Source organism: Drepanopeziza brunnea (genome assembly GCF_022702325.1).
Source record: "Drepanopeziza brunnea f. sp. 'multigermtubi' strain 214-2 chromosome Unknown ctg19, whole genome shotgun sequence".
In the NCBI taxonomy this organism is placed as follows: Eukaryota; Fungi; Ascomycota; class Leotiomycetes; order Helotiales; family Drepanopezizaceae; genus Drepanopeziza; species Drepanopeziza brunnea.
Genome location: NW_027094082.1, coordinates 2007798 through 2031379, shown reverse-complemented (window position 1 = coordinate 2031379; position 23582 = coordinate 2007798). Strand labels below are relative to the sequence as shown.

Here is a 23582-nt window from a genome sequence, read left to right as displayed (position 1 = left end):
GAAAGTGAGCTGCTAGCTAGCTGTCAGTACGAGTACGAGACGCGAATTGGACTGCCTGCGAGGGTTTAGCTTGCCTCTGAGCGCGTCGAAGAGCTGTTCGAGTTGTTGTTGAGGCACAAATGCGTGGTGAAAGCTTTAGGAAATAAGGTGGTGGAGGAAAAAGGCGTTTGGACATGCGAGAAGGAAGAGAGAATGATGGACTTGAGAAACGAAAGCTCTCTCTCGGTGAGTAAGTAATTGGAATTGAAGAAGATTCTTCTAAGGTGGCTTCTTACTCTTATTGGCTCTACGCTTCCCGAAGTGGGTCCAACTGACTAGCGCCACTGTGGGAAGAGGAGGAGCAGAGCCGACGTGCCCGTCGTCAAATTCGCTTTAACGCCTGCTCTCTCCTACGCCTTGCACCCCATCAATTGAGCCTCCCAACCAAAAGGCTCAATTCTTCCCTCTCTGTCGACAAGATGCTTTCTAGAGCTGCTCGTCCTGCTTTGAGAGCTGGCGCCGCGGCGTCCGTTCGGTGAGATTCCTACGCCCGACCCGACAGGATCGGATTGGATTGAATGTGATGATGAAAATGGGACTGGAAGCTACCCGGAAGCTCCTGAGCTTGGGGATGGAATTGGAGGCGTTGATGGAGGAAATCGATGGATAAAGCAATCAATCAGGATGTGGCTAATTTGTTTGCTCAACCAGACCTATCCCCCAGAATGCCGCGACCTTCGCAACTCTGCGTGAGATCGAGGATCGATTGAAGTCGATCAGGTATTTTGCGCCCCCGCCAAACGCCCCCGCGGCATGAAAGCAGCTCACAATGCCGCAGAAACATCGAGAAAATCACCAAGACGATGAAGATTGTTGCCTCTACGAAGCTCAACCGCGCCCAGCGTGCCATGGTCGATTCCCGAGCATATGGTCAAACCTCCAACACTGTGTTCGAGCAAGCAGAAACAAAGCCACTCGAGGGCGACGGAAAGAAGACCCTGCTTGTCATTTGCAGCTCGGACAAGGGATTGTGTGGTGGTATCCACTCTGGGTTGTCGAAGAAGGTCCGCCGGATCCTCGCTGAGAAGCCAGACTGCGATATCGTCGTTTTGGGGGAGAAGTGCAAGGCTCAGTTGAGTCGTTCGAACGCCAAGAACATTGTCATGAGTTTCGCGGCTGTCGGAAAGAACCTGCCCACTTTCGCAGAGTCCCAGGCCATCGCCGACCAAATCTCTCTCCTCCCAACGGACTACGCTTCCGTTCAGATCATCTACAACAAGTTTATCAACGCCACCAGCTATGAGCCTACCCCAGTTGAAGCCTACTCCGAGGAGGCTATTACCCAATCCCGTAGGTGATTTTTTTTCTGACCTGTGACCAGCGCTAACCTGTCGAATTAGCCAACTTCTCTGCTTTCGAGATTGACGATGAGGTCCTTGCCAACATGCGTGAATACTCCTTGTCCAATGCTCTCTTCTGGGCTCTCTCTGAGGGTCACGCCTGTGAGATCTCTGCTCGTCGTAACGCCATGGATGTATGTTGTCCCACCTATCCATGTCAGGTTCCTATCATTCTAATGTCCAACAGAATGCCTCTAAGAACGCTGGAGATATGATCAACAAGTACCAGATTCTCTTCAACCGAACACGTCAAGCCGTCATTACTGGCGAGTTGGTCGAGATTATCACTGGTGCCGCCGCTTCCGAGGAGTAGAGGAGTTGTCAATATGTAGACTAGTCAAGGCTTTCGGTCTTCCGAGACGAGAAGAATCAATTTCCTTCTGTACCAATGCAACACAACTCTCGATAATGAGATTTCGTTTTTCTAGAACTTTGATTTTTCCATACCAGATCAAACGTCATGCTTTCGTTCGCGCTTTCTCCCTCACAGCTTGGTACGCAAAGATTGACATGTTCGTTTGCACAATCCTCACCATGTGGCTCGTACAAGACCAGCAGCTCATCCCTCGGAGCTTTCTCTCTCTCTCTTTCTCGTCACTTCTCACTTCGGACCCCTCTCTTTCGCCCTCCCATCCACCAACTCAGCAGCAGCAGCAGCAGCCTGCCTGGAACAACCTCTGCAGCCAGCAAGCCACCAAACCTCCTCCCCAACCCGACATCCGCAGCAGCAAACAGCAGACCCTCGATACCGCCACGTATTTCCCCACCACCATCACCTTGGTAGCCCTTAGTAATTATGAATGAATGAAAGTATGGTGGGTTGGTGGATTTGACTTGGAGGTTTGATTTGATTTGCTGTGTGGTGAGGTGAGATAGTTGCTGTTGTTTAAAAAATAAAAAAACGAAAAAATAAAAAATCTGATTGATTGTTGTGCTTGTGCTTGGTGTTTTTGGTGTTTTTGGTGATCGGGAGTAACGAAAGGAGAAGAGGAGGAAGACAAGGGGCAAAGAGCAAAGAGCAAAGAGCAAAGAGCAAAGAGCAAAGAGCAAAAGCAAAGAGCAAAAGCAAAGAGCAAAAGCAAAGAGCAAAAGCAAAGAGCAAAAGCAACTACCAACTATCAAATATCGGGAATTGAAAATTTCCATCATTGGAGGCAAGAAAATATGAATTGAAAAAAATAAGAAAAAAAAAAATATCTATCCGTTTAGAGGCGAGAATAGAGGGAGGGGAAGAGGGTGGGGAAGAGGGTGGGGGGTTAAGAAGAGAAGGGGAGGGAAGGGAAGGGAAATAAACGAATAAATGAAAAATTGAAGGGGAGAGATGGATAACGAAAGGAAAGGAAAGGAGCCGCCGGATGTGCCGCACCGTCGGCTGGAGACCAGTCCATGGTAAGTACGGAGCGACTGGAAGGCGCATGGCTTGATGATGGTACGGTTTGGTGGGGGGGCAAGGCAGACGAAGGGGATGGATATGGATGGATAGTAAGGTCTAAGTTGACGTACCGTCTTGGAAGAGACCGATCCCTCTGTGGCCGCAAGTGTGCACGAAACGGGATTAGACAGTCGTCATGTTTACGGCAGTATCATGGGCTTGAAGCTGGAATGGTTGGTTCTTCGGTAACGGATTTCCACACTAGCTCGAATGAAAAGGTCGAGTATGCTCAGTGCATATGGATCACGTACAAGTGCTTGGATCAGAAAGTGAAATCTTCTACGTGCCCTAGTAGGTTCTCCACACGACGATGATTGACAAGACCTGGTTAGCGGGGGGAGAGAATATGTTCAAATTTGGTCTATTTTCAGGGTATATACAAGTCTCAAATCATCATCACGCTTTTTTTCATTCTTCCCGAGAGTTGTTCTTTGCAGCTCCTGTTCCCACAAGCTTCAAGTTGTACGGCGCATCCTCCTTTGGCATGTGCAGCTCCACGAACTAAAAAATTCACATTAGCATCCATCAGTCTCTTCCCCAACCACACCACGCCAGATCTCTCACCTGCACATTCTTCGCGTGAGCAAACTCCTCGTTCAGCAGCAGGACCTCCAGCTCCTGCTTCGTCTTCACATCGTGAACCGTGACATCACCTTCTCGAGCCCCGAGAACTCGCGGGATCTCCTTGTACTTCCACCCGGAGATGTCGTTGTACTCGGCGTCCATGCCGTGGATGAACCGCTCGATGGTGTACCCCTCGTTCTCGATCAGGAAGATGGTGACGCTGAGCTTGTGCCGGATCATGGTCGACACTTCTTGCGCGGTGAGTTGGAAGGAGCCTGGGCAAGCGAGGGTTAGCTTGATTAAGCATCCCCCTCCCCATGGGAAATTCTCAGACCATGGGATGGGGCCGAGGGAGGAAGTTGCTTACCATCTCCCACGAACAGGATAGTCCTAGCATCCGAGCCGACATCCTTGAGAGCGAGGGCCGCTCCCTGTGCGGCGCCGACGGTGTAGCCGATTGAGCCCCAGAGCGTTTGGTTGATGGCCTGCACGCCGCTGGGGAGCTTGCTGTCCCAGATTCCAATGTTGGCTGTGCCGTTCTCGGTGATGATGACGTCGTTTGGCTGGAACCATGAGGAGAGTCTCTTCCACAGGTGATCGTGCAGTATTGGCTCCCGTGCTTGCTTGTCCGCAAGTGATGCTGTTGATCCGCTCTCGCTTAGCGCGCCAAGTTTCGGCGAGTGAGGCGGCGACGTCTCGATACGAGCACCGAGCTTCTGGAGAACCCCTCTCATCTGCATGCCCTCGTGTTTGGTGCCAAGTATCTCGATTCGATCGTTGTGAAGCTCGATGATTCTCTCTGGAAGCTTGGCTGTAAAAAATGCTGTGTTGACGTCGCTTTTGACGGGACCAATCCACACTACTAGATCCGAGGTCTCCACTGCCTTTCTTATGCTCTCATCTGAGTGAGCGCCAAAATACATGCCGTTGAAGTTCTCGAGTGATTCGGTGACGTTACCCTTGCCCATTGGTGCCACAAATGTCGGGATTCCGGATTTGCGAACGAGGGCATCGACCTCTTCCAGAACCTGAGCCGTCAGCACTCTCCATTTACTCGTCTTGGGAAGCTAGCTTACTCTGTATCTGGAAACATTAGCGTCAACCAGGAAGACCGGCCTCTTGGACGAATGGATCAGTTCGAGGAGGGTTTCGACCACGGAAAGCTCGGCATCAGCGTTGTTCGCAACCGGCTCCAGGTTCAACGGGATGTCCAAAAGGGTCTTATCTAACGGCTTCGTCGCCATGTCCGTTGGCAACCGGATGTATACAGGTCTCTTCTGGATCCAGCACTGCTCCAGCACCCGATCCACCTCCTGAGCTGCGGTGGTGATATCGTCAAGATAGGTTTGTGCCACCGTAACCCTCTTGAACATGTCTGCGAACACATCGAATTCTCCATCGCCGAGAGTGTGATGGAGGACGAGCCTGTTCTTCCGTGCAGCCGTCGCTGGCGACCCGACGATGTAGACCTGAAGCACTCGGTCAGAATTGTCAAGTGATCAAGGATCAAGAGGTTGAGACCACGTACCACCGGGACATTTTCTGCATAGGAGCCGGCACAGGCATTGATGGCTGATAACTCTCCAACCCCGATGACCGTGGCCATTGCGCCGACCCCATTCACTCTCGCATACCCATCTGCTGCATACCCTGCCTACCAGGCCTTAGCAGATGATCGATGAAGCTTCGAGGAATATGTATGTCTTACATTGAGTTCATTGCAGTTGCCAACCCATGTCAAGCCTGAGATCAGTCAGTAGTTGTAAATCGTCCCCCGGGTCCAGATTCCCATTCCATTCCAGACCTACCAGCTTTCTCCACGTAATCTAAAGCAACCAGATTGTAGTCTCCCGGTACACCATGAAGGGAGCGGACTTTCAATTGATGAAGGCGTGTGTACAGATACTCGGCTAGAGTGATTGTTGACATGGCTGTGAAGAGATGGCCAGAAAGCAAACCACTATTTCCGAATTCCCGTGGTGCAAGCAATGCAATAGATAGGTAGGTAGATAGATAGATAGATAGATAACCAAGATGAATCTTCACTTTGTATAAAGCCGAGTGATAGAGACAAGTCGAGCAAAATCACGGATGTAAAGCCTCTGTGAGAAAAAAGGGAGATAGATCACTTGCTCTGCCTTCCTTCGTCGTCGTCCTCCTCCTCCCTCATCTTTGAGCTTTTCTTTCATATATAGTTGTAAAAACTCAATTCGAAAACCCCCAAGAAATTTGGATGCACCGCAGCGCAACGCTTCCTAAACCGAGCCAGGCCACTAGCGCCCGTAGTGGGCTGCTTGCCTCTGGATAGGTACTAATGCCGTTGGATTCCGCGATTTGCTTGAGTCGGATTCACCGGCAATCCCTGTCAGAAACGACCCGACGACCCAAGTGCGGAACGGAGAGTCGCCTCGATGGACATTTAGACTTTATTCATCGGTATCAGGGTGATCAGGGTGATCAGAGCAGCAAACTCTTTTGGAACATTTCCGTGGCGTGCTGATCTGCGTGTCGTTCATGTACGTAGTACCGGTATGTCATGGCATTGCATTGCAATCGATAGCCAGCAGGGAACGTTATTCACTACGTAATTGTGGCCGTGTCGCGTATATACCGAGGTATCGTCTCTTCGAAGAAAGCTCACGGTTAGGTATATGCTCCATACGGCAAGGAAGTATTTGCAACAGTAAGCTGTCGCGGCTGCATAAAGCCACAACAAAATCGAGGCGTTTGAATGTTCGGTTTCCGTTTCAAGACTTGACTTCCGATGTTGATGGATACGGGTGTACAAGCTTGACCTAACCGAGATGGAGAGAAAGATGTATTAGAATTTCGTCTCAGTAGAGACACACTGACATACATACAAACAACATAGAGAGAGAGGCACGACGACGGCAGAGTCACGGCCCCTTTTACCTCAACAACATTTACTCATCCCCAAGTAGACAGTGTTCAGCATCTGGCTGCGAAAAGCCTTTACTCATGTCACGTGTTTAACCTGAGAATCCTCATAGTTAACTCTGATCTCAACTCTCGCGGGCGGATCAAGAAATGAATGTCTCCTCATCCCATAAAATCCTGGACCAACTGCTTGTCTCCACATCATAAACATCGTCAGCCGCGTCCCAGATTCTCAAACCTGAGGCATAATGGGTGTTGGACCGGGCCCACCTCCATCCACTCTTGACCTTCCCATGGCGCAGGACTTGGTCTCTTCGATTACCAGGTTACAGGTATCTATCACCAATGTCTTGAAGTCGTGAAGCCCTTCATTGTTTTCGATGGAAACCCCGGCTCCTCGTTCTGCTGCTCGAAAGACGGGCGCTAGGGCACCCCTCGCCTGTGCCGCCTGTCGGTAAAGATTCCGGTCTCCTTGTCCCAACTTCTCGGATACCCCGTTGACGGAATTTCTTTTTCATAGCAAGAGGAAAACGAAATGCTCTGGCGAGTGGCCGAGTTGTCGGGCGTGCACACAAAGATCCCAGACGTGTCAATATGCAGGCAATATCCCACAGGCGGTAATGCAGAGGCAGCTGCACTCGAGACTGCCAACACCGAAACCTGGGGAAGAGGGAGAAGATCTTTCACGTCTGTAAGTGAATTGAAGTGATGATGCCTTCCAACTCGGGAAACAAGCGTTGACTTTCTTTCGTTGCTTTTCAGACTTCCGGACCGAAGCATTGTTGCCCTAGCATTCAAAACTTACTTCGAATACTATGGCGACTCCATATTTTGCTTCTTCAGAGAATTCGTACTTCTACACGAGCTTGAGCAAGGCAGAGTTCCAGTGAGATTACAATTCTGTATCCTGGCCCTGATGGCCAGGTTCATCGAGCCATGCTTCACTATTTACAACGGTACGATAGAAGCGAGCGAGCACTTTGCCGCTCTGGCACGTTCCTCCATGACAAATACGTTCGATGAGATGACCATTCTCAACATGCAATGCAACCTCATTCTATGCGTCCATTGGACCGGGATGGGAGACGAGCACCGAGCCTGGTTCCAACTCGGGATTGCAACGAGAATATGTACGGCATTAAGACTTCCCTTTGAAGACTCATACGCATTGAAGGACGCAGCATCTGCGGAGATCAGACGTCGAACATTCTGGGCTTGTTTTGCTCTTGATCGCCTGATGGCCAATGGGGGTGATAGACGACTTACATTCATAGCATCGTCCATCACCACAGTCTTACCAGGTAGCCGATCTGACTTCCTCCTTGGACGCAGGAGTAATGCCGGCACCATCAACGATCCAATCGGAGGCGATGAGTCTATCACGGCTTATACGCTTCGGCTCATCGATATCCTTGGGAATATCGTAGATTGGTCTGGAGCTGGCGGTCGGCACCTGGAGTATCGAAATCCGTCAGTACTGGAGGAACCCCGAACGAAGATCTAGACAGCACTTCCATAACTTTTGAAACAGTCCCCGATCGATCAATGCTGATATTTCTGTCCCAACAGGTGGGAGTTCGATATGCCGATATCACGATTTGAAAGGGCGCTAGATACATGGCACCGGGCAATCCCTTCCCATATGGGTTTCAGCGACGCAAACCAAATTGCGTACCTGGCTATAGGAGAAGGTAAGGCCTTTGGAATCATGTGGCTCTTCTTCTACAATGCACGAGGGCATCTGTACCGAGAATATATACCCGTTGTGACGCCGACGGGTTGGGACCCTGGTAAGTTAACCGAAGCCATGATGGTTCAACGGTCCCGTTCGTACCATCGTGGAACTATATTGACTTCGAGGTTTAATTCTGTAGGAACTGGGCCTTGTGACGGTCCGGCGCTTCCTCGAGACAATCCAAACCCCGAGTGGTGGACACGGTCAATACGAAATGGAGTATCGGCCGCCGTCCAGATATCGACCATTTACAAATCCATGACCTCGTCAGAGTTAATTCCGTTAGTCAACCCGTTTCTGGGCTATTGCTTGATGACCTCGAGCACCTTTCATATTTGGTGTTCTTTGAACAAGTGGGAGAGCTGCGATGGACTGCAGATGGGAGAGCCTGTCAAGAAGTTGCTGATCGACGACCTTCGATACCTGATACAGTGCCAGGAGAGCTGGCCCGTAGCAGCATATTGGGTAGGCATCTGAATTCCTCAGGACCTCGAAGATATAAACTTACGTTCCCTCGCAGGTGAAAACTCTCCGCATGACCTACGAGCAGAACAGCTTAGCGAGTAGAGCCCAGATCCCACCCAGCCCCGAGGATACCAAGGCTGTAACAGATATCCGCTCAAAACTGCTCCACTTCGGGCAATCGGTGGAAGAGCCCGAGGCCTGGAAAGGCTACTTGCCACCGCGGGGGCATGATATGTTTGACTTGTTTGGCGGGAAGTTGGCGAATCAGGAGCCCGAAAGTCAAGAGGCGAGTGCATTGGAACACCTCCAGACTTCGGATGATATGTTGCTGAACGAGCTTCTGGGAATGGGGTATAGTTATTCTGAAGATCTGGGTAATTTGATACCAGGGTGAACTCACACGAGAATGAATGGAATGCGCGTAGCCAAGAGTTTCCAGCAGTCTACAAATTTGCCTTCGCTGTCAGGGCTTGGTCGACAAGCTCCTTCGCCGCAGTCGAACATCCGTACGAGGCTTGGTATCCCCACCCACCGTGGCCGTAGTTATGTACAACCCAGGTATCACCAATCTTCTCCTTCTCAATCCTCACGCCTGAGATCCTCGTTGGTCGCAGTCCCACGCCGTGTCGAATGATATCCAAAGCTTCGATACCCCTGCCTCCAGTCAAAGCCGGACACAACTCGACGGCTCGCTGCATGATCCTCACAGCAGTCGAGTGATCAGGCTGGGATTCCCAGTTGCCGACTTGGTAAGTTCCACCTAGGACGGTCCCTCCCCCCGTGGCGCGCTTCATGATGTAGCATAGCTCTTCCTCGCCGTCATCTGTACCGGATACTGCCACCATCATACCGGGGTCGTTCCGGACCACGACAACCTGCCCTCTGGCAGGCACAACATCCTTGTCCATCACACCTCCCAGTCTCGAAGCGAGAAGGCCGGTGCAGTTCACAACGAGATCGGCCTCCTGTCCCGTATGGTGAAGCTTGCCAGCATCCAAAATGTGTCTCAGGTTTGCGCGGTGGATCGTGCAGCCCTGCCTTACGCACTGGCTGATGATCCACGGCAGGTACTGCACAGTGTTGATGCAGACCGAAGTGAACCCAATACCGGAATCCACAGTCCTTGGGAGCTCCGCCGATGAGAGGACTCTAAAGTTGGGCGCAACGGTGTTGAACCACGAATCTGGTCGAGCCAGCGCCCTGAAATGCTTCCCTGAAGCAGAACCGGCATCCTTATTCCTCTCGTACACCACAATGTCTGCTTTCTGTAAGTGATGAGTCCTAGAGCCGAGAGACGGGGGGGCGAGGGCTTTTACCCTGGAAGTGAATGCCGGATTCTGGCACGTCTTCCGCAAGTCGCTTCAGCTCCGGCCATGTGTTCTGCTCGTACTTTTTCTCTGCCTCATTGGCAAATCTGTGGGCGTGTCTGTGGGTCGTCAACACTGCCGTGTCATGAATCTTCCTAGCACGCTGCCCACTTACGGCATGTAGTTGGCACCCGCCCATGGAGATGTGAATTCAACATCGTAGTCGCCCGGCATGTGTTTTGCGACAACAGTGACTCTGTAGTTGGGATTGCGGGATAGCAGGAGAGCAGTGGTCAGGCCGGAGACTCCAGCACTTGTGAGATCATCAGTTCTCTCAAGTCAATAAGAAGTCGAGTCACTGGGAGGAGACTGACCCAATAACTACAATGTTCGACATATATATCTTTTTTTCCCCTGGACCTCGGTGGAGTCTGGTGGTACGGAAAGGCGAGCGAGTGCAGCTGCAGTTCAATCGCGAAGTCTAAGAAAGCTGAAGCCAGTCTGAGAGGATAGAGAAGTTGAAGAAGTACGGATATCCCGGACTCTCTAAGCTAGGATAGATACACTCTCAGTCGGTAATGCTCAGATCGGTAGGGCCGGGCCGTGGTCCCTCGGGGATCCTAAGTACTGTAACAAAACACCTACGAGAAGGATACCGGGTCAAGCGCGCTGCTGGCTCGGGTTATCCGAGGCACCTGCACTTGATTGTCAATTTTATGGGGGACGATTACGAGGAATTAAATCGGAGTGGAAGTACAGCACATAGAATTTTGGAATATGGCAGCTATAGGATGATGATGCTAAAGGCGGGGAAGAGAAAGGTGGGCTATATACTGTCACGTGCTTTCACGCAAGAGCACACAGCTGGGCCGCATTGCTTGAATACTCTTCGTATTATCCGACGTACCAGCAACAGGTATATATAGCTTCTCAAAATTGAACTATACCTAGGACTTGTAGGAAGTTATCACCATGTTCGGTGGCGCGGGCGTTGTGTGAATAAGTTGAAGTACGTATCCATTGACTAAAGAATTGCTGGGAAATTTGGAGGTATGTGGCCAGGTTCAAATCATCTAGCTGATATTTGAGCTCCTCTTTTGGCTCTTCAATAACCAACCAGCTTTCAGACCTGCAATAGAAGGCGTCTTGGCGACGGTGTCTAGGCGACAGTGTAGCAGCCTGTCCACTTACGCTTCTCCGTCGGCTGCGCTGCAAAATTTAGATTCGAGAATAAATTTTGGTCTGAATCAGGATGATTCGCTCATGTAGTAGAAGTTTAGATGGTATCTGCGTTCTCTGGGCGTTGGTGTTATCAAGTGAATGAAGGAAGGGAGTGTTTCACTCGGTAAGCACGCTTTAGCGAGCAGCCTCCCCCTATTTCGAAAACACTTAAAACACATGAGGTTCTTTCGACTTGAGAGACTTTTAAAATTGAACCAAGCGTAAACAATATCACAGGGTTGTGAAATGATTCTCGCGTGGAAACGGCACCTGTGTGATATTTCACTTGTTAGATAAGACTTGCTCCTCTTTGCTTGAAAGGCTGGAGCGACCTGGTTATCTCTCTCGTGGCTGTTCCTTCCCTAGACGAAACAAAGATTTCGAATAACTAGAATGGCTTAAAGTTTTCTCTCCCGTTAATGCAGCATTTCAGGTGAGCCTGCGGGTCTGCAATTTCGTATCGTGAGCCTTCCTCCCTGACAACAAGTAACATGTCTCGGTTAAAGGAAAACAAATCTATGGCCGAAGATCCTCCGACGAAAACGCAAATGATATTTCGAGTCTCTAGATTCTATACCCCGTTATTGAATTGCTTCTTCGAAGGGCTGTAAGTTTCTGATAGAAGTTTCTGATATCATAGGCTACATTTATAATCTATTCGAACAGTTCTGCTTCTACCTAGTATTTCCTCCAACCGCACTATCACCATATCATCGATAACTGTCTCTCAGAGAAGAACCCTTGCTTTATCTTTCTCCCCAAGTATTAAAGATGATGATTCCACTCCTATCCCTAATATTGCTAGTAACAAGGCTTCTTGGTCGATGTGGGCTTGCTTCGTTCTACTTTATCAGCAACAAGCTTCGGTCTCTACACCACTATTGCCATAATCTAATATATCAACAGTATCAATCCTACCGGAAGAGCTAACTAAGGCCATGTACATAACATCTTCTGTCAATACGTCAGCCAATTATCTGATAGTTGAGAACCCACTCGGTGGCCCTGCCCATCCAAATCTTTCAGCAATAGGCAAGGACTCCCAACTTCTCACCTTAACACTTGCCATTCATGGGCTCGCAATTCACCTTTTTCGTGAAAAAGTTCTGGCCTTAAGCTAGCTATTGTGAATACCTATTCATCGGCAAGATCCTTCCGAATTCGGTCCATATAAGAGGCCACTAATCTCGATTAGCTGAGCCTTTTCCCCTCAGCCAACAACATCATTCATCCACAGCCTCTTGAGTCAACAACAATTCAGGAGAAGTCATCTCTCCTCCCTCAATACTCCTTCAATACTCCTTCTTCGTCACCTACCTTCAACACAATATCCCCAACTCGAGTCACTTGATCTTGACTCACCCCCCCCCCCCCCCCCCCCCCCCCCCCCCCCCCCCAAGTTACACATCGCCTTCCTCAAACGACAGTCAAAGTCAAAAGCAAATATCGCCGCTCTTCAACCGCTCTTTGAGACAACAGTCTTCTAAGGGTGCAACTAGGACAGCTTAAGCCAGAGTCACTCCAGCACACACACTTTTGTGCTACATCAACGGCAATCCGGTTTACCTTCTATTCTTTCGGCACTCAACCCCCAAGGCAAGCAGATCGACTGAACGGAAACCCTCCAGTAACCTCGGGACTGATTAGCAAGAGATCGATATTCTCATTCGGAGCGCTCAAATACCCAGGTCGACACTTCTCCAGTCCTGGATACATTTCGACGGCAGGCTTTCCTTTAGTCTCGTCACCATACAAGGCACATTGACAACTCCCGGGAAAACTTTGGGGGGATAAAAATACCAGCAATTCTGCATTTGATCAAGCAGATTTGCTCAGATCCTTCTACGTTCGAGATATCAGGCACAGAGATCATCTGTTTGCCTTTCAACTTGTGAGTCATTAGAGATTTTGCTGGCGATGAGTCCCTTCTTCTTTTGGCTTCGCTCACTGGAGGCCATCGGCAAGAACAAGCTTTCCTGAGAGTATTCCGTCTGAATGCTGTCAGGAGAAACTTACAACTATCCCAAGGCCCCGATCTCGCAGAACATTTCATCTCGCGACATTTTGCTGACATTTCTGGCACTCAGACGGCTTGCCACTAGCAGACCATCAGGCCTCCCAGATCCTGCAAGATCGAATCTTCCCAACTCCTCACTTCGACCCACCTTCTCCTCCAGCCAGCCATCATGTGCGTCAAGGAATTCCTGGGCTACAACTGTGGGCACTGCTCCTTCCCCTACCTCCGCAAGTGCCCCATTACCTCGCAAAATGATAGCTACCCAGCCTGCCACTTCCCAGCAGAGCGCCCCATCTACACCAACGAGAACTGCCACTCGTGCGCTCGTGTCGTCTGGAACTCGCGCGTCCTGAAGGAGGAGGAGGAGCACCGTGCCCGTCACTACATGGGCGAGTGTGACTGCCCGGTGATCTTCGATACAGAGGATAGAGAGAGACGTCCGAGACCTCGTCCAGCCAAGGGAAAGGGGAGAAGCAAAGAGGTGTTACGTGGAGAGGACCACTTCAGCGATGGGTGGCGCGAGGGTACGTGTGAAAACTTCCATTCCCCCCCCCCCCCCCCTTTTTTTTTTCACCCCTCAACAGCTTGCTTGATAGGATTTTTGGATTTCCCAGCGTAATGTTCAGAGCCACTGGCTCTTCGGAGCAGTGTGCCGAGTCCCGAAAACTCGAAATCAGAAAGAAAAAAACACCCCCATTGCTAACCGATGAATAGGCAATGATAACGGCGGCTATGGTGATCATCACCCCGAGGGCGGAAGCGAGGACAGAGCCACTCTTGGATACAGTACTGAGCCTAGCGGTCCCCAAGTCCCCTATTTGAGTGGCAATCCCCTCGTCGCTAGCAACCAAGGCTTCAGTACCGATGCTGGCACCAACAACCAGTTCACGTGGCCAAGCCGTCACCTCCCCGACCAAGACCGCTCAGCCATCGAGCACTTCCACCGAGGCGACGGCTTCCCTCCCGAAGGCTCACTCTCCAAAGACGCAACCTGGTTCGGACAGACAGTCATGAATCAGCCCGGTGCCGGCATGAAGTGGTACCCCGAACACAACACCAACATGCCCGTGCTGCCCCCGTTTCCCACCGGTCCACCACCAGCACCAGCACCACCACCCCCACCACCAGCACCGGCAACCACTCCTCCCTCTCGCAAGAACACCATGGCTGCTGCTCGACGCGGCTCCCCAACCACCCATGTGAAGAACACCAAGGCCCACGCAGCTGGAGTCTACGCCGCCAGAGTGCAAGCTGGCAAGATCCAACAAAACGAGCAGTCGACAGCTCACAAGTATGCCGCTCAGCCTACCCCGGTCCCGGTCCACAATGAATTCCATACGGGGGAGCTCCGAGGAGTACAAGCTCACCTGCAAACACCAAAGCAGCACACCAGATCCCCTACTCGCAAGACAATGACCTCTCCCACACGCGTTCCTTCGGGTATCGTCGTCGATGTTCATATCCCTCGTGCACAAGCTCACCTGCAAACACCCAAGCAGCACACCAGATCCCCTACTCACAAGACAATGACACCTCCCACACGCGTTCCTTCGGCTATCGTCGTCGATGTTCATATCCCTCGTGCACCAAGACATTGGCAGAAGAAGGCCATGTCAGAGGGAAGCGATCCCCATCAACTTCTCCTCACACCACTGGATACTTCAGTCAGTATTGAGACCATCCTTGCTCATGAGGCCAGCAAGAAGGTTGGAAGTGTCCAAGAGGCTCCTACCATCGCCAGCAGTGGCATGGCTGATTCCATGTCGAAGTAGGCATTTGCTACTTGGTAGGTCAAAATGCCCAACTCTGGAGGAACTGAAAAATGTGCTGGCATTGCTAACTCAGCGCGCGAAGACTTTGTACAACATAGGAAGATTCGCCACCGCCACTGCACCACCCGCGCGTCTCTTGCCATGTACAATTAACCCGCCCTCAACTCCCTTTGTTGAATTCCAACCTTTTCATTTCTCACCTATCGACCTCACCAAATACTACATAAAAATTGTCAGTCCTGTTCAACATAGAGCACAATTGGTAATTCAACTTACCAAGATCCATCGTTCCAATAATCGCCACGGCGTCCGCCAGCAAATGCCCTCGAGAGATCTGATCAAAACCACCCAAATGCGCAAACCCGGGAGCTCGGATCTTGCATCGGTAAGGCCTCTCACTCCCGTCACTGACAACAAACACCCCCATCTCTCCCTTTGGAGCTTCGATTGCTGAATATGTCTCTCCAGGCGGCACAGAATAACCCTTGGTGAACAACAAAAAGTGGTGAATCAAGGCCTCCATATTCTCCTTCATCGCCGCTCTGGGTGGTGGGGAGACCTTGTAATCCTCTACTCGGACAGGTCCAGCAGGCATCTTGTTCAAGCACTGATGAATGATGCGAAGAGACTGTCTGAACTCCTCCATTCGACACAGGTACCGATCATAGCAATCGCCATTCACACCAACCGGAACATCAAATTCGACCTGACCATAGGCATCGTAAGGCTGGCTTTTACGGACATCCCACGGCACTCCGGAGCCACGAAGCATTACGCCGGAAAAGGAGTAGTTCAAGGCGTCTGCTGCAGAAACAACTCCAATTCCTCTTGTTCGACCTATCCAGATTCTGTTGTCTGTGAGAAGTTCTTCGGTTTCGTCGATTCGATCAGAGAATTGCGTTGCCCACTGATAGATGTCGTCGAGTAGGCCAACTGGGATATCTTGATGGACACCGCCTGGGCGGATATATGCGGCATGGAGACGTGCACCCGACACTCGTTCATAAAACTCCTGCGAGACTTTAGAAAATATTACTACCAAAATAACATCATCATAAAATCTTACCATCAATTTCTCACGTTCCTCGAATCCCCACAAGAAAGGTGTTAGAGCCCCAACATCCATTGAATGAGACAGAACAGACATCAGATGGTTCAAAATCCTAGTGATTTCAGCAAATAGCGTTCTAATCCACTTGGCCCGCTCCGGGATCTCGATATTCAAAAGCTTCTCTACTGCCAACGAGAAACACTGCTCATTGGTCATCATGGAGACGTAGTCCAGCCGATCGAAATATGGCAGAGCCTGGATGTATGTCTTGTATTCAATCAACTTTTCCGTGCCCCGATGCAGTAATCCCACATGAGGATCCGACCGCACAATTTCCTCGCCATTGAGCTCCAAGATTAAGCGGAGCACACCGTGAGCAGCCGGATGCTGGGGGCCGAAGTTCACGGTGTAATGTCTGATCTTCCGGTTCTCAACGGCTTCGCCATCGGGGAGGTTTGAGTCGGGGGTGATGTTCAAGTGTTGAGAGTCTTCGGAATTCGTGGAGTGGGCGAAGTGCTCGTCGGTTGGGATCAATCTCGTGGCTTCGTAGGGCTCTGCGTATCTCCGCGCTGGAGCAGCGGAGAAGAGGCGTATCGACGCTCGAGGAGCAGAGGTGGTGGGAAGTGCAGGGCGCAAGCAGAGGCGTTTGGCATGGCGGCCGGCCAGCCGAGTGAGGGTGGACGCCATTGTACTCAAGAAAGGGAAAGGAAAGGAAAGGAAAGGAAGGATGAGGAGGATCTGATTCGATTTGTTGTAACCAGACCTCGAGCGTCTGGCGATTGAGTTGCAGGAGACAGGCGAGAGGTGTGGGAGGCGAGAGATGTTTGAACTTCGCCAATCCAATGATGAGGTTGATGATTACCCGGAACTCAAGCTTGGCGCTAAATAGCTTCGGACCCCTGCACATGCGGCCGAGCGTATCAAAAAATATTTTGTGGTAAAAGAGCCTCACTTCACAGACCCTGCCCTCAATCCCGAACTTCTATGAGCAAAAATGGCAGCTTCTAAAGGAGCTTCTCAGCCGTCGCAGGCCGAATTGGAGCGCAGAAGAGTAAGGAAAATATGATTCTCGCCTTTGCATTCTGCTAATGCCGTTTACAGATTGTGGGGATCAATTCAGAGACAGTCACAGATATCACCTCGACTGATTTCCCGGGCCATGTGAGTCCTTTATTTCTTATTAAATACTAGAAAAATATTCGCACCTGTTCAAATGCACTCCGGCACCTGGAAAATATCTGGATATACAACTTGCCTATGCCTATTTTCAGAGAGGCGCAAAGCTGACTGATGCTCCAGTACCCAGGTGAAGACCATTCCTGGGACGTTAAGAAATTCAGAAAAGACTTCCAGGTCAAATTCCACCACAACGACCCCACCGAAGCCTCCTTCTCCCTCATCGGCCTCGATGCCTCAGTCGCCAATGCCTTCCGCCGCATCATGATAGCCGAGATCCCAACTTTAGCCATCGAAAACGTCTATATATACAATAACACCTCCATAATCCAAGACGAGGTCCTTGCGCATCGCCTCGGCCTGATCCCACTGAAAGGCGGTAACGAGGGACTTCTAGACTACCTGAAATGGCTCAAGAAGCCGGAAGAGTCGTCCCAGGAATCGCCGGTGAACTACGACTACAACACGATCCTGCTGGAGCTCAATGTCGAGTGCACGAAGAACCACGATGCGCCGAAGGGGGAGAAGGATCCGCTGGTGCTGTATCACAACGCGCACATCTACGCCAAGGATATCAAGTTCAAACCTTTTGGGAACCAGCACAAGTACTTCAGCGGCGAGGATGCTATTGAGACTACGAATCCGGATATCTTGATCGCGAAGCTACGGCCGGGCCAGTGCATCGAATTGGAGATGCATGCGATCAAGGGTGTCGGAAGCGATCATGCCAAATTCTCGCCCGTGGCTACTGCCTCGTACCGTCTGCTACCTACGATCTCGATTCTGAAGCCGATTCTGGGGAAGGATGCTGAGAAGTTTAAGAGTTGCTTCCCGGAGGGTGTCATTGGCATTGATAGGGTTACTAAGAAAGAAGCAGAGATGGTAGGAAGCGGCTATGAAGGACACGAGGGAGAGAAGAAGGCTGTGGTATTTGATACGATGAAAGATACGGTCAGCAGGGAGTGCTTACGACATGAGGAATTTAAGGACAAGGTCAAGCTCGGAAGGATACGAGATCACTTCATATTCCAGGTTGAGAGTTTGGGGCAGTGGAAAAGTGATGAGCTGTTCATGGAGTCTATCAAGGTCCTGAGACTTAAGTGCGAGAACATGAAGAGGAGCCTGAACAACATGGCATCAACATGAGCGCTGGCAGATGAGATTACGATCGGAAAGAAAGAAGGGCAAGCATTGCAGGAGTTCTTGGTTCTGGCGTTGGATGGCTTCTTGACAGCTAAACAGCTCAAGTCTGAGGCTTCTGTTTAGAGGGAATAAATTCTTCATGGATATCATGTCATCATAAATTCATCATCCGCATGCTCACCGCACTCCCGTGATCGTGCAATCCATAGCAACGTTTCTCCAGCCGCTGTTCCCGAACCACATCAGAATGCAGCGCCTTTGGTGTTTTCCGACTGAAACAAAAGAACAACCTCCTGGGAGTACTTGACCTTGAACTTGAAATTGACAGTGCCCAAGGACGGGTCAGAGACTGCAATTTCCTCGCCGTCCACAATGAGCTCGTGGATCTTCTTTTCAAGATTCGGCGCCGTTGCCACTCTCAAGCTCTCCGGACTTTGCATATACAGAGTCTTAACCTCGGAACGGATGGAGGGCTTCTTGAGCTGTGCTTCTGGTCTGGCAGCCAAGGACTCGATGAACTCTTGCAAAGTGAGGTTTGGGTTGACATTGAGACCGCGTGCAAGGTTTCCGCATACTGGGCAGTCGTCCTTCTTCTCGTGCTTGAAAGTATATGTGTAGATGCTGTCGTTGCCGCTGTACATCATGTAGTTCTCTTCAAGTCCGAGAGGTGGGTTCGTCGATGTAGCGATCTTGAAGGCTTCGTTGCAACAACTTGCCGCAATCACTGCGTTGGTCGAGGCAATGGCCGGAATGATGTTTTTGACAACGCCCTGCGTCAAGGAGTAAGTGACACCAGTAATGTTAAATTCCTTTGCTCGGGTCTCAGCCTTTTTGAACAGCCAGGTGATATGTTCCGGGTCATCGTTGTCCAGCTTTGGAAATGGCTTTTCTTGCTCCCATGCAATGATATGAGCCCACTCTATACAGTGTTCAGGTTGGCGGGGGATAGTTGCCAGCGTGCAGAGAGGAACGGCAGCTCTTGGAGCGTGCATGTCGAGCTGGCATTCGATACAAGAAGTCATCGTAGGGAATATGACACGCGATTGGCCCTTGAACCCTAAGAGACTGTTTAGTCAGAGCATTGGGCGTCATAACTGGGAACGCCTATACCTTCAGTACCACCATCTATTAAAGGTTTCAGACTCTCTGGATCGTTGTCGTCGACCAAATTCACCAGCGTGGAGTTAATCCATCTCCGAGCTTCTATGCTGTCCAGACCGCAAATAACGATGTTGAACTTCATGTAGAAGTCATCGTCCTTATCCTGAATCTTGCAATTGTGAGGTGTGATCGAGACTCCCTTGACCCTCTTCTCAACGAACTTTGCTGCAACTTCAGCTTTTGATTTACCCACGTCGGCCTGGCGGAACAGGAACTGGCGATTGAGATTCGAAACGTCGATAGTGTCTAGTGGCTTTGAGTAAGCAAGCATGGTCGAGTTCGCGGGCTTTGAACCTTACCCATATCAATAACATGAATATCCTTGAATCCAGAAAGAGCCAGATTTTTCAATATCTCACAACCTAAGCCTCCAGCGCCTCTGCCCGTCAATCAGCATCCCACTGCATCCAGTATTCCTAGGTGACCAACATGACTCTATATTCAGATTAGCATTGCTTTAATCAAGCTTGCTTCTTGCTACGAACAAGATACTCATTCTCTCTATGTTCGTAGCAGCCTCCTCACTCGAGACGAACTCCTCAGTCGTGAACGGTCCAGTATGGCGGAGGAAGTTGTTTAGATAGAGCCTAGATTGAAGGAAGTATGATGATCAGCCTAGAACTTGGAAGTGGCTAGGGAGGCTTACCATCTTTCTTCTGATTCCGCCTTGGGCGGCGACAGTATCCTATGAGAGACTTGCACCGGTTGCGACATCTCGACTGATGTTGTTGTAGAGGGATCAATCGGAACTCGTGAGACTATCGTGAGACTAATAAGTTGAAGTTGTTACCTCTTGAAGAGGGAGTGCTCTTGCTTATCGCTTATCCGCCTGCAGCACTAGCGTCACCAGCCACATTACAACATCTTACCCGCTCGCAGCTCATCACGAGATCTGTTCACCTCGAGATATCTTCACCTCAACTACAAACGCGAAACCGAGAAGTTGCAGCAGTCAAATGTCGATATGGAGGGTTTACTCACCCCCGTGAGTACCTCATACAAGACTTCCATCAGAGATACTGGAGATGCGCTGGTAGAAACTCCCAATGCAGCACAAGCGAGACCGAGGCCCACGCTCCAAGCATCAACACCAGCAGAAGCGCTCGAGATTCTCCGCAATGAGCCAGATCACGATAATCTGATAGAGACGTTGCGATTCCTCGGAAAATCAAGTCCCGAATTTGACATCACATCACCAAGCCCTTTGGCAGCTCAACTCGTTCATATTCTGGTCTCGGACACCGTTCCGAACTACTGGGACGTCCTACAGAACTCTCAAAATGGAAAGAGCTCAGGATCTCGGAATAGCGCTCGCAGCTCTCCAGAGCTTGAGATTCTACTTTCCTGTCTTCGGAGCGTTACAGGTCTGAATGCAGTTTTGTTGATTCTGAAGGAACAGATTCAAAAATCCAAAGAGTCCAAGAAAGCTGTTGGTGGTCCGAAAATTGAAGATATCCTGGTCATTGTCTTGCAACTCCTCCAACGCCTGCTACAGGGAGTCAAGACCGTTTCGGTGATTTGGAACAGTATATTCAATACTGTGGAAAGTCCACCAAAGCAAAAGGCTATATGGAACGATTTTCTGGGTCTCGTAGGTGGCGGAAAGATTCTGGGCACTGCTGCGGAAGCGGAAGATGCCATTAATGATCTCAGCAAGAAGATTGGCGAGAGACACTGGGTAGCGGACGGGACTCTTTACAGCCGATGGTTGTCTGAAAATATCATATATTGGGCGAAGAACCTACCCACTGAGTCAGAGAACGGCTGGAAAAATTGTGCTGAGCTACTCAGCAAAGGTTTTCGACTTGGACATACGGGTATGTGTGTTTTACGAGTAGAATGAGCTTCATTACTGATGTGACCGCAGAAAGTATTGTGAAAACCGTTCTTACGTCCTTGGTGTTTGAGAAGAAGGAATACCATGCTGAATTCTTGAAGCTCATCGAAAGCCTGCCAAGCTTTGACCAACGAAATGTCCTCTCTTGTGTTCTGAAAATAGTCTCTAGGGAACATATGTATTCGCCCACTACAAGTGAGGCGAATCAATGGTGGAAGTCCGATGCACCTATCGTTGCAGCTGCTTCTGGCTTAATCAATTTAATCGTTGCTGGACACGGAACTCGAAAGAATATATTGATATCATGGCTGACTGATTCCTCTGGAGCCGGTGCGGGTGATGGAATTGCCATACGACGTGCAGTGATCGCAGCTTTAGCTGGAGACACGTCTGATATGGAGATGATTCTGGACAAAAGCTTACAGCAATTTGGAGATCAATTGTACATTAGACATACCCCTACATTGCAACAAGAAGGTAAGATTCCAACCTTGAATAATTTACACATCGCTGATGACTCCTAAGTACATACCCAAGTTCTCCTGCTTGCGGCAGGCTATGTCCACCGGAAGACACCTCTTCGTCTCACAATTATGATGAGATCAGGTACTCACCTGAGTGCGGTCTCAAATCGTCTTGCTGCATCCTCTCCCCGAGCCCGCTTCCTTGGTATGGCTGTTGGCGAAGCTCTCTCCAGCTTGACTGACAAGGGAGACAAGAAGATGGAATTCAAGGTAGACGAGATGAATACCGATGAAGCTCAATGGTACAAGAGTCTTGTCAACGTGTCAGATAGCATTGGGTCTTTGGAACCATTCAAGGCGGGGATTACGACCAAAGTTTCCAAGTCTAAACCGAAAGTTTCTCAGCAATCAAAGATATCAACGCCGATATCAACTGGATCAAAGATTGTTGCAATTGAAGAAGTCCAAGATTCCGACGAAGAAGAATCAACTGACGATGGCTTAGTGCCCTACGCCAAACCCGACTCGGATGCGGAAGATTCAGATGAGGATGCAACGCTCATCACCCGCAATAAACCTACAGCCCCAGTCTACATCCGGGACTTGATAACATACTTGCGAGATACGGAGAACTACGATCGCCAAAAACTTGGCCTAACTACAGCGGCACCACTGATCCGCCGCAAGGCCAGTTTTGGTACCGAAGTCAGTGCCCATGCAGAGGAACTAGCAACGCTACTCGTTGGGCTGCAAGACAAGTATGAAATTGAAAATTTCCAGGATATGAGAATCCAAGGCATGATAGCCGTCTTGGTAGCCCTCCCCCTGAAGATGGGACAATGGTTCTCGAAGACTTTCTTCGATGGCGACTACTCCATTTCCCAAAGAGCATCCGTCCTCACCACCTTGGGTTTGGGAGCTCGAGAAATTGGGGGCTTTGGCGCTGAAGACGAATCTCTCACAACCATGAAATCTCTCCCCACTGCAGGAAAACCATTCCCATCAAAGACCCTCCCTCAACACATCCACGCACATTACGCTCCGCCTTCAAAACCTAGACCGTTGACCTCGACTCCTATTTCAGCACTCGACACTCTCACTACAAATCTTGGCAATACCATGATAGCACCCATGGCCGCCAATCTCGCAGACAAGCTAACCGGACCCTCCATCCTCAAGATCCGTACCTTCTCAACCCGCATGGCGGTTGAAGCCAAGCGCAAGAAGCCCACCACCAACACCCTGGCCCAAATAGTCTCCCAAGGTTTCTTCTTCCCGCTCACAGGCCGGTTTACAATCCACCTCAAAGCTCTAGGCTCTTCCTCTCAGAATATCACGTTCCATCCCTACCTTCTCTCTCTCTTCCTCAAAACCCTCTCCCTACTCCTCCATGCTTCGGGCCCCAACACTCTGAGTCTGCCGCAAATGACTAGTGAGTTTTGGGATTTGTGCTTGGGGTTGAGGGCACAGAGCACAGGGGACGTCATGGTGCTAGAGGCGTTGCTGTTTGCGTTTCTGACGATACTCGAGGTTAACGGAGACAAGAGGGCGTTGGTGGAGGGCTTTGGACGGCAGATGTTGGAGACGCAGGAGTGGGTTGAAGGGATCTTTGGGAGGTTGGGGAGTGTGGGGAGCGAGGAGGATGAGAGAGTCCGGATGATGGCCGCTGGCGTGATAGCCAGGATTCGGGAGAACGTTGAGAAATACCAGGCTCTGCTGATGGGAGACTTGGCGAGCATCAGAGGTTGAGATGGGTATTTGGCAGGAGGTTCAATTACACGATCAAATGTTCCGATGCGTCACGGAAGCCCTGCTGAGCCTAGCTATTATGAGCTCTTCGATCCGAGTGAAATAGGTCAAAGGAAGGAGCTTATGAAACGGGTTAGTACGTTACGCGACATAAGAATCAAGGGCAAACCCAAATTATTATTCGTTGCAAGAAAGGTTTGGAATATTTATT

At 50.2% G+C, this 23582-nt stretch overlaps 9 protein-coding genes across 10 annotated transcripts; 5 read left to right on the top strand and 4 right to left on the bottom strand.

The window, feature by feature from the left end:
- Positions 1 to 458: 458 nt before the first annotated feature.
- L3040_009357 (uncharacterized protein) lies at positions 459 to 1692 on the top strand (the record flags this gene model as incomplete). Its single annotated transcript, XM_007290267.1, has 5 exons — positions 459 to 514; positions 691 to 759; positions 818 to 1329; positions 1380 to 1513; positions 1567 to 1692. 5 exons carry the CDS (start codon positions 459 to 461, stop codon positions 1690 to 1692), a joined length of 897 nt encoding a protein of 298 aa, XP_007290329.1.
- Positions 1693 to 3219: 1527 nt separating this feature from the next.
- On the bottom strand, positions 3220 to 5304 carry L3040_009356 (uncharacterized protein; the record flags this gene model as incomplete). Its single annotated transcript, XM_007290268.2, has 7 exons — positions 3220 to 3312; positions 3376 to 3650; positions 3743 to 4403; positions 4452 to 4844; positions 4904 to 5029; positions 5084 to 5118; positions 5184 to 5304. The coding sequence occupies 7 exons, from the start codon at positions 5302 to 5304 to the stop codon at positions 3220 to 3222; spliced, it is 1704 nt and encodes a 567-aa protein (XP_007290330.2).
- A 1589-nt stretch (positions 5305 to 6893) lies between these two features.
- L3040_009355 (uncharacterized protein) lies at positions 6894 to 8867 on the top strand (the record flags this gene model as incomplete). Its single annotated transcript, XM_007290269.1, has 4 exons — positions 6894 to 6964; positions 7036 to 7743; positions 7843 to 8473; positions 8529 to 8867. The coding sequence occupies 4 exons, from the start codon at positions 6894 to 6896 to the stop codon at positions 8865 to 8867; spliced, it is 1749 nt and encodes a 582-aa protein (XP_007290331.1).
- A 49-nt stretch (positions 8868 to 8916) lies between these two features.
- L3040_009354 (uncharacterized protein) lies at positions 8917 to 10177 on the bottom strand (the record flags this gene model as incomplete). The annotated part of the gene is made up of 4 exons (XM_007290270.1): positions 8917 to 9731; positions 9790 to 9899; positions 9956 to 10093; positions 10155 to 10177. The coding sequence occupies 4 exons, from the start codon at positions 10175 to 10177 to the stop codon at positions 8917 to 8919; spliced, it is 1086 nt and encodes a 361-aa protein (XP_007290332.1).
- Positions 10178 to 13187: 3010 nt separating this feature from the next.
- L3040_009353 (uncharacterized protein) lies at positions 13188 to 14790 on the top strand (the record flags this gene model as incomplete). Of its 2 annotated transcripts, none has more annotated exons than XM_007290271.1 (2): positions 13188 to 13542; positions 13733 to 14790. In XM_007290271.1, the coding sequence occupies 2 exons, from the start codon at positions 13188 to 13190 to the stop codon at positions 14788 to 14790; spliced, it is 1413 nt and encodes a 470-aa protein (XP_007290333.1). The 2 variants fall into 2 exon arrangements, with proteins under 2 accessions (XP_007290333.1, XP_066010220.1); XM_066155942.1 differs by lacking the exon at positions 13733 to 14790 and adding an exon at positions 13615 to 13637.
- Positions 14791 to 15390: 600 nt separating this feature from the next.
- Positions 15391 to 16528, bottom strand: L3040_009352 (uncharacterized protein; the record flags this gene model as incomplete). The annotated part of the gene is made up of 3 exons (XM_066155941.1): positions 15391 to 15397; positions 15450 to 15802; positions 15857 to 16528. 3 exons carry the CDS (start codon positions 16526 to 16528, stop codon positions 15391 to 15393), a joined length of 1032 nt encoding a protein of 343 aa, XP_066010219.1.
- A 307-nt stretch (positions 16529 to 16835) lies between these two features.
- L3040_009351 (uncharacterized protein) lies at positions 16836 to 18163 on the top strand (the record flags this gene model as incomplete). Its single annotated transcript, XM_007290273.1, has 3 exons — positions 16836 to 16892; positions 16943 to 17002; positions 17141 to 18163. The coding sequence occupies 3 exons, from the start codon at positions 16836 to 16838 to the stop codon at positions 18161 to 18163; spliced, it is 1140 nt and encodes a 379-aa protein (XP_007290335.1).
- Positions 18164 to 18402: 239 nt separating this feature from the next.
- L3040_009350 (uncharacterized protein) lies at positions 18403 to 20035 on the bottom strand (the record flags this gene model as incomplete). The annotated part of the gene is made up of 6 exons (XM_007290274.1): positions 18403 to 19217; positions 19271 to 19567; positions 19621 to 19700; positions 19751 to 19756; positions 19807 to 19908; positions 19968 to 20035. The coding sequence occupies 6 exons, from the start codon at positions 20033 to 20035 to the stop codon at positions 18403 to 18405; spliced, it is 1368 nt and encodes a 455-aa protein (XP_007290336.1).
- Positions 20036 to 20285: 250 nt separating this feature from the next.
- L3040_009349 (uncharacterized protein) lies at positions 20286 to 23371 on the top strand (the record flags this gene model as incomplete). Its single annotated transcript, XM_007290275.1, has 3 exons — positions 20286 to 21138; positions 21189 to 21635; positions 21684 to 23371. 3 exons carry the CDS (start codon positions 20286 to 20288, stop codon positions 23369 to 23371), a joined length of 2988 nt encoding a protein of 995 aa, XP_007290337.1.
- Positions 23372 to 23582: the final 211 nt, after the last annotated feature.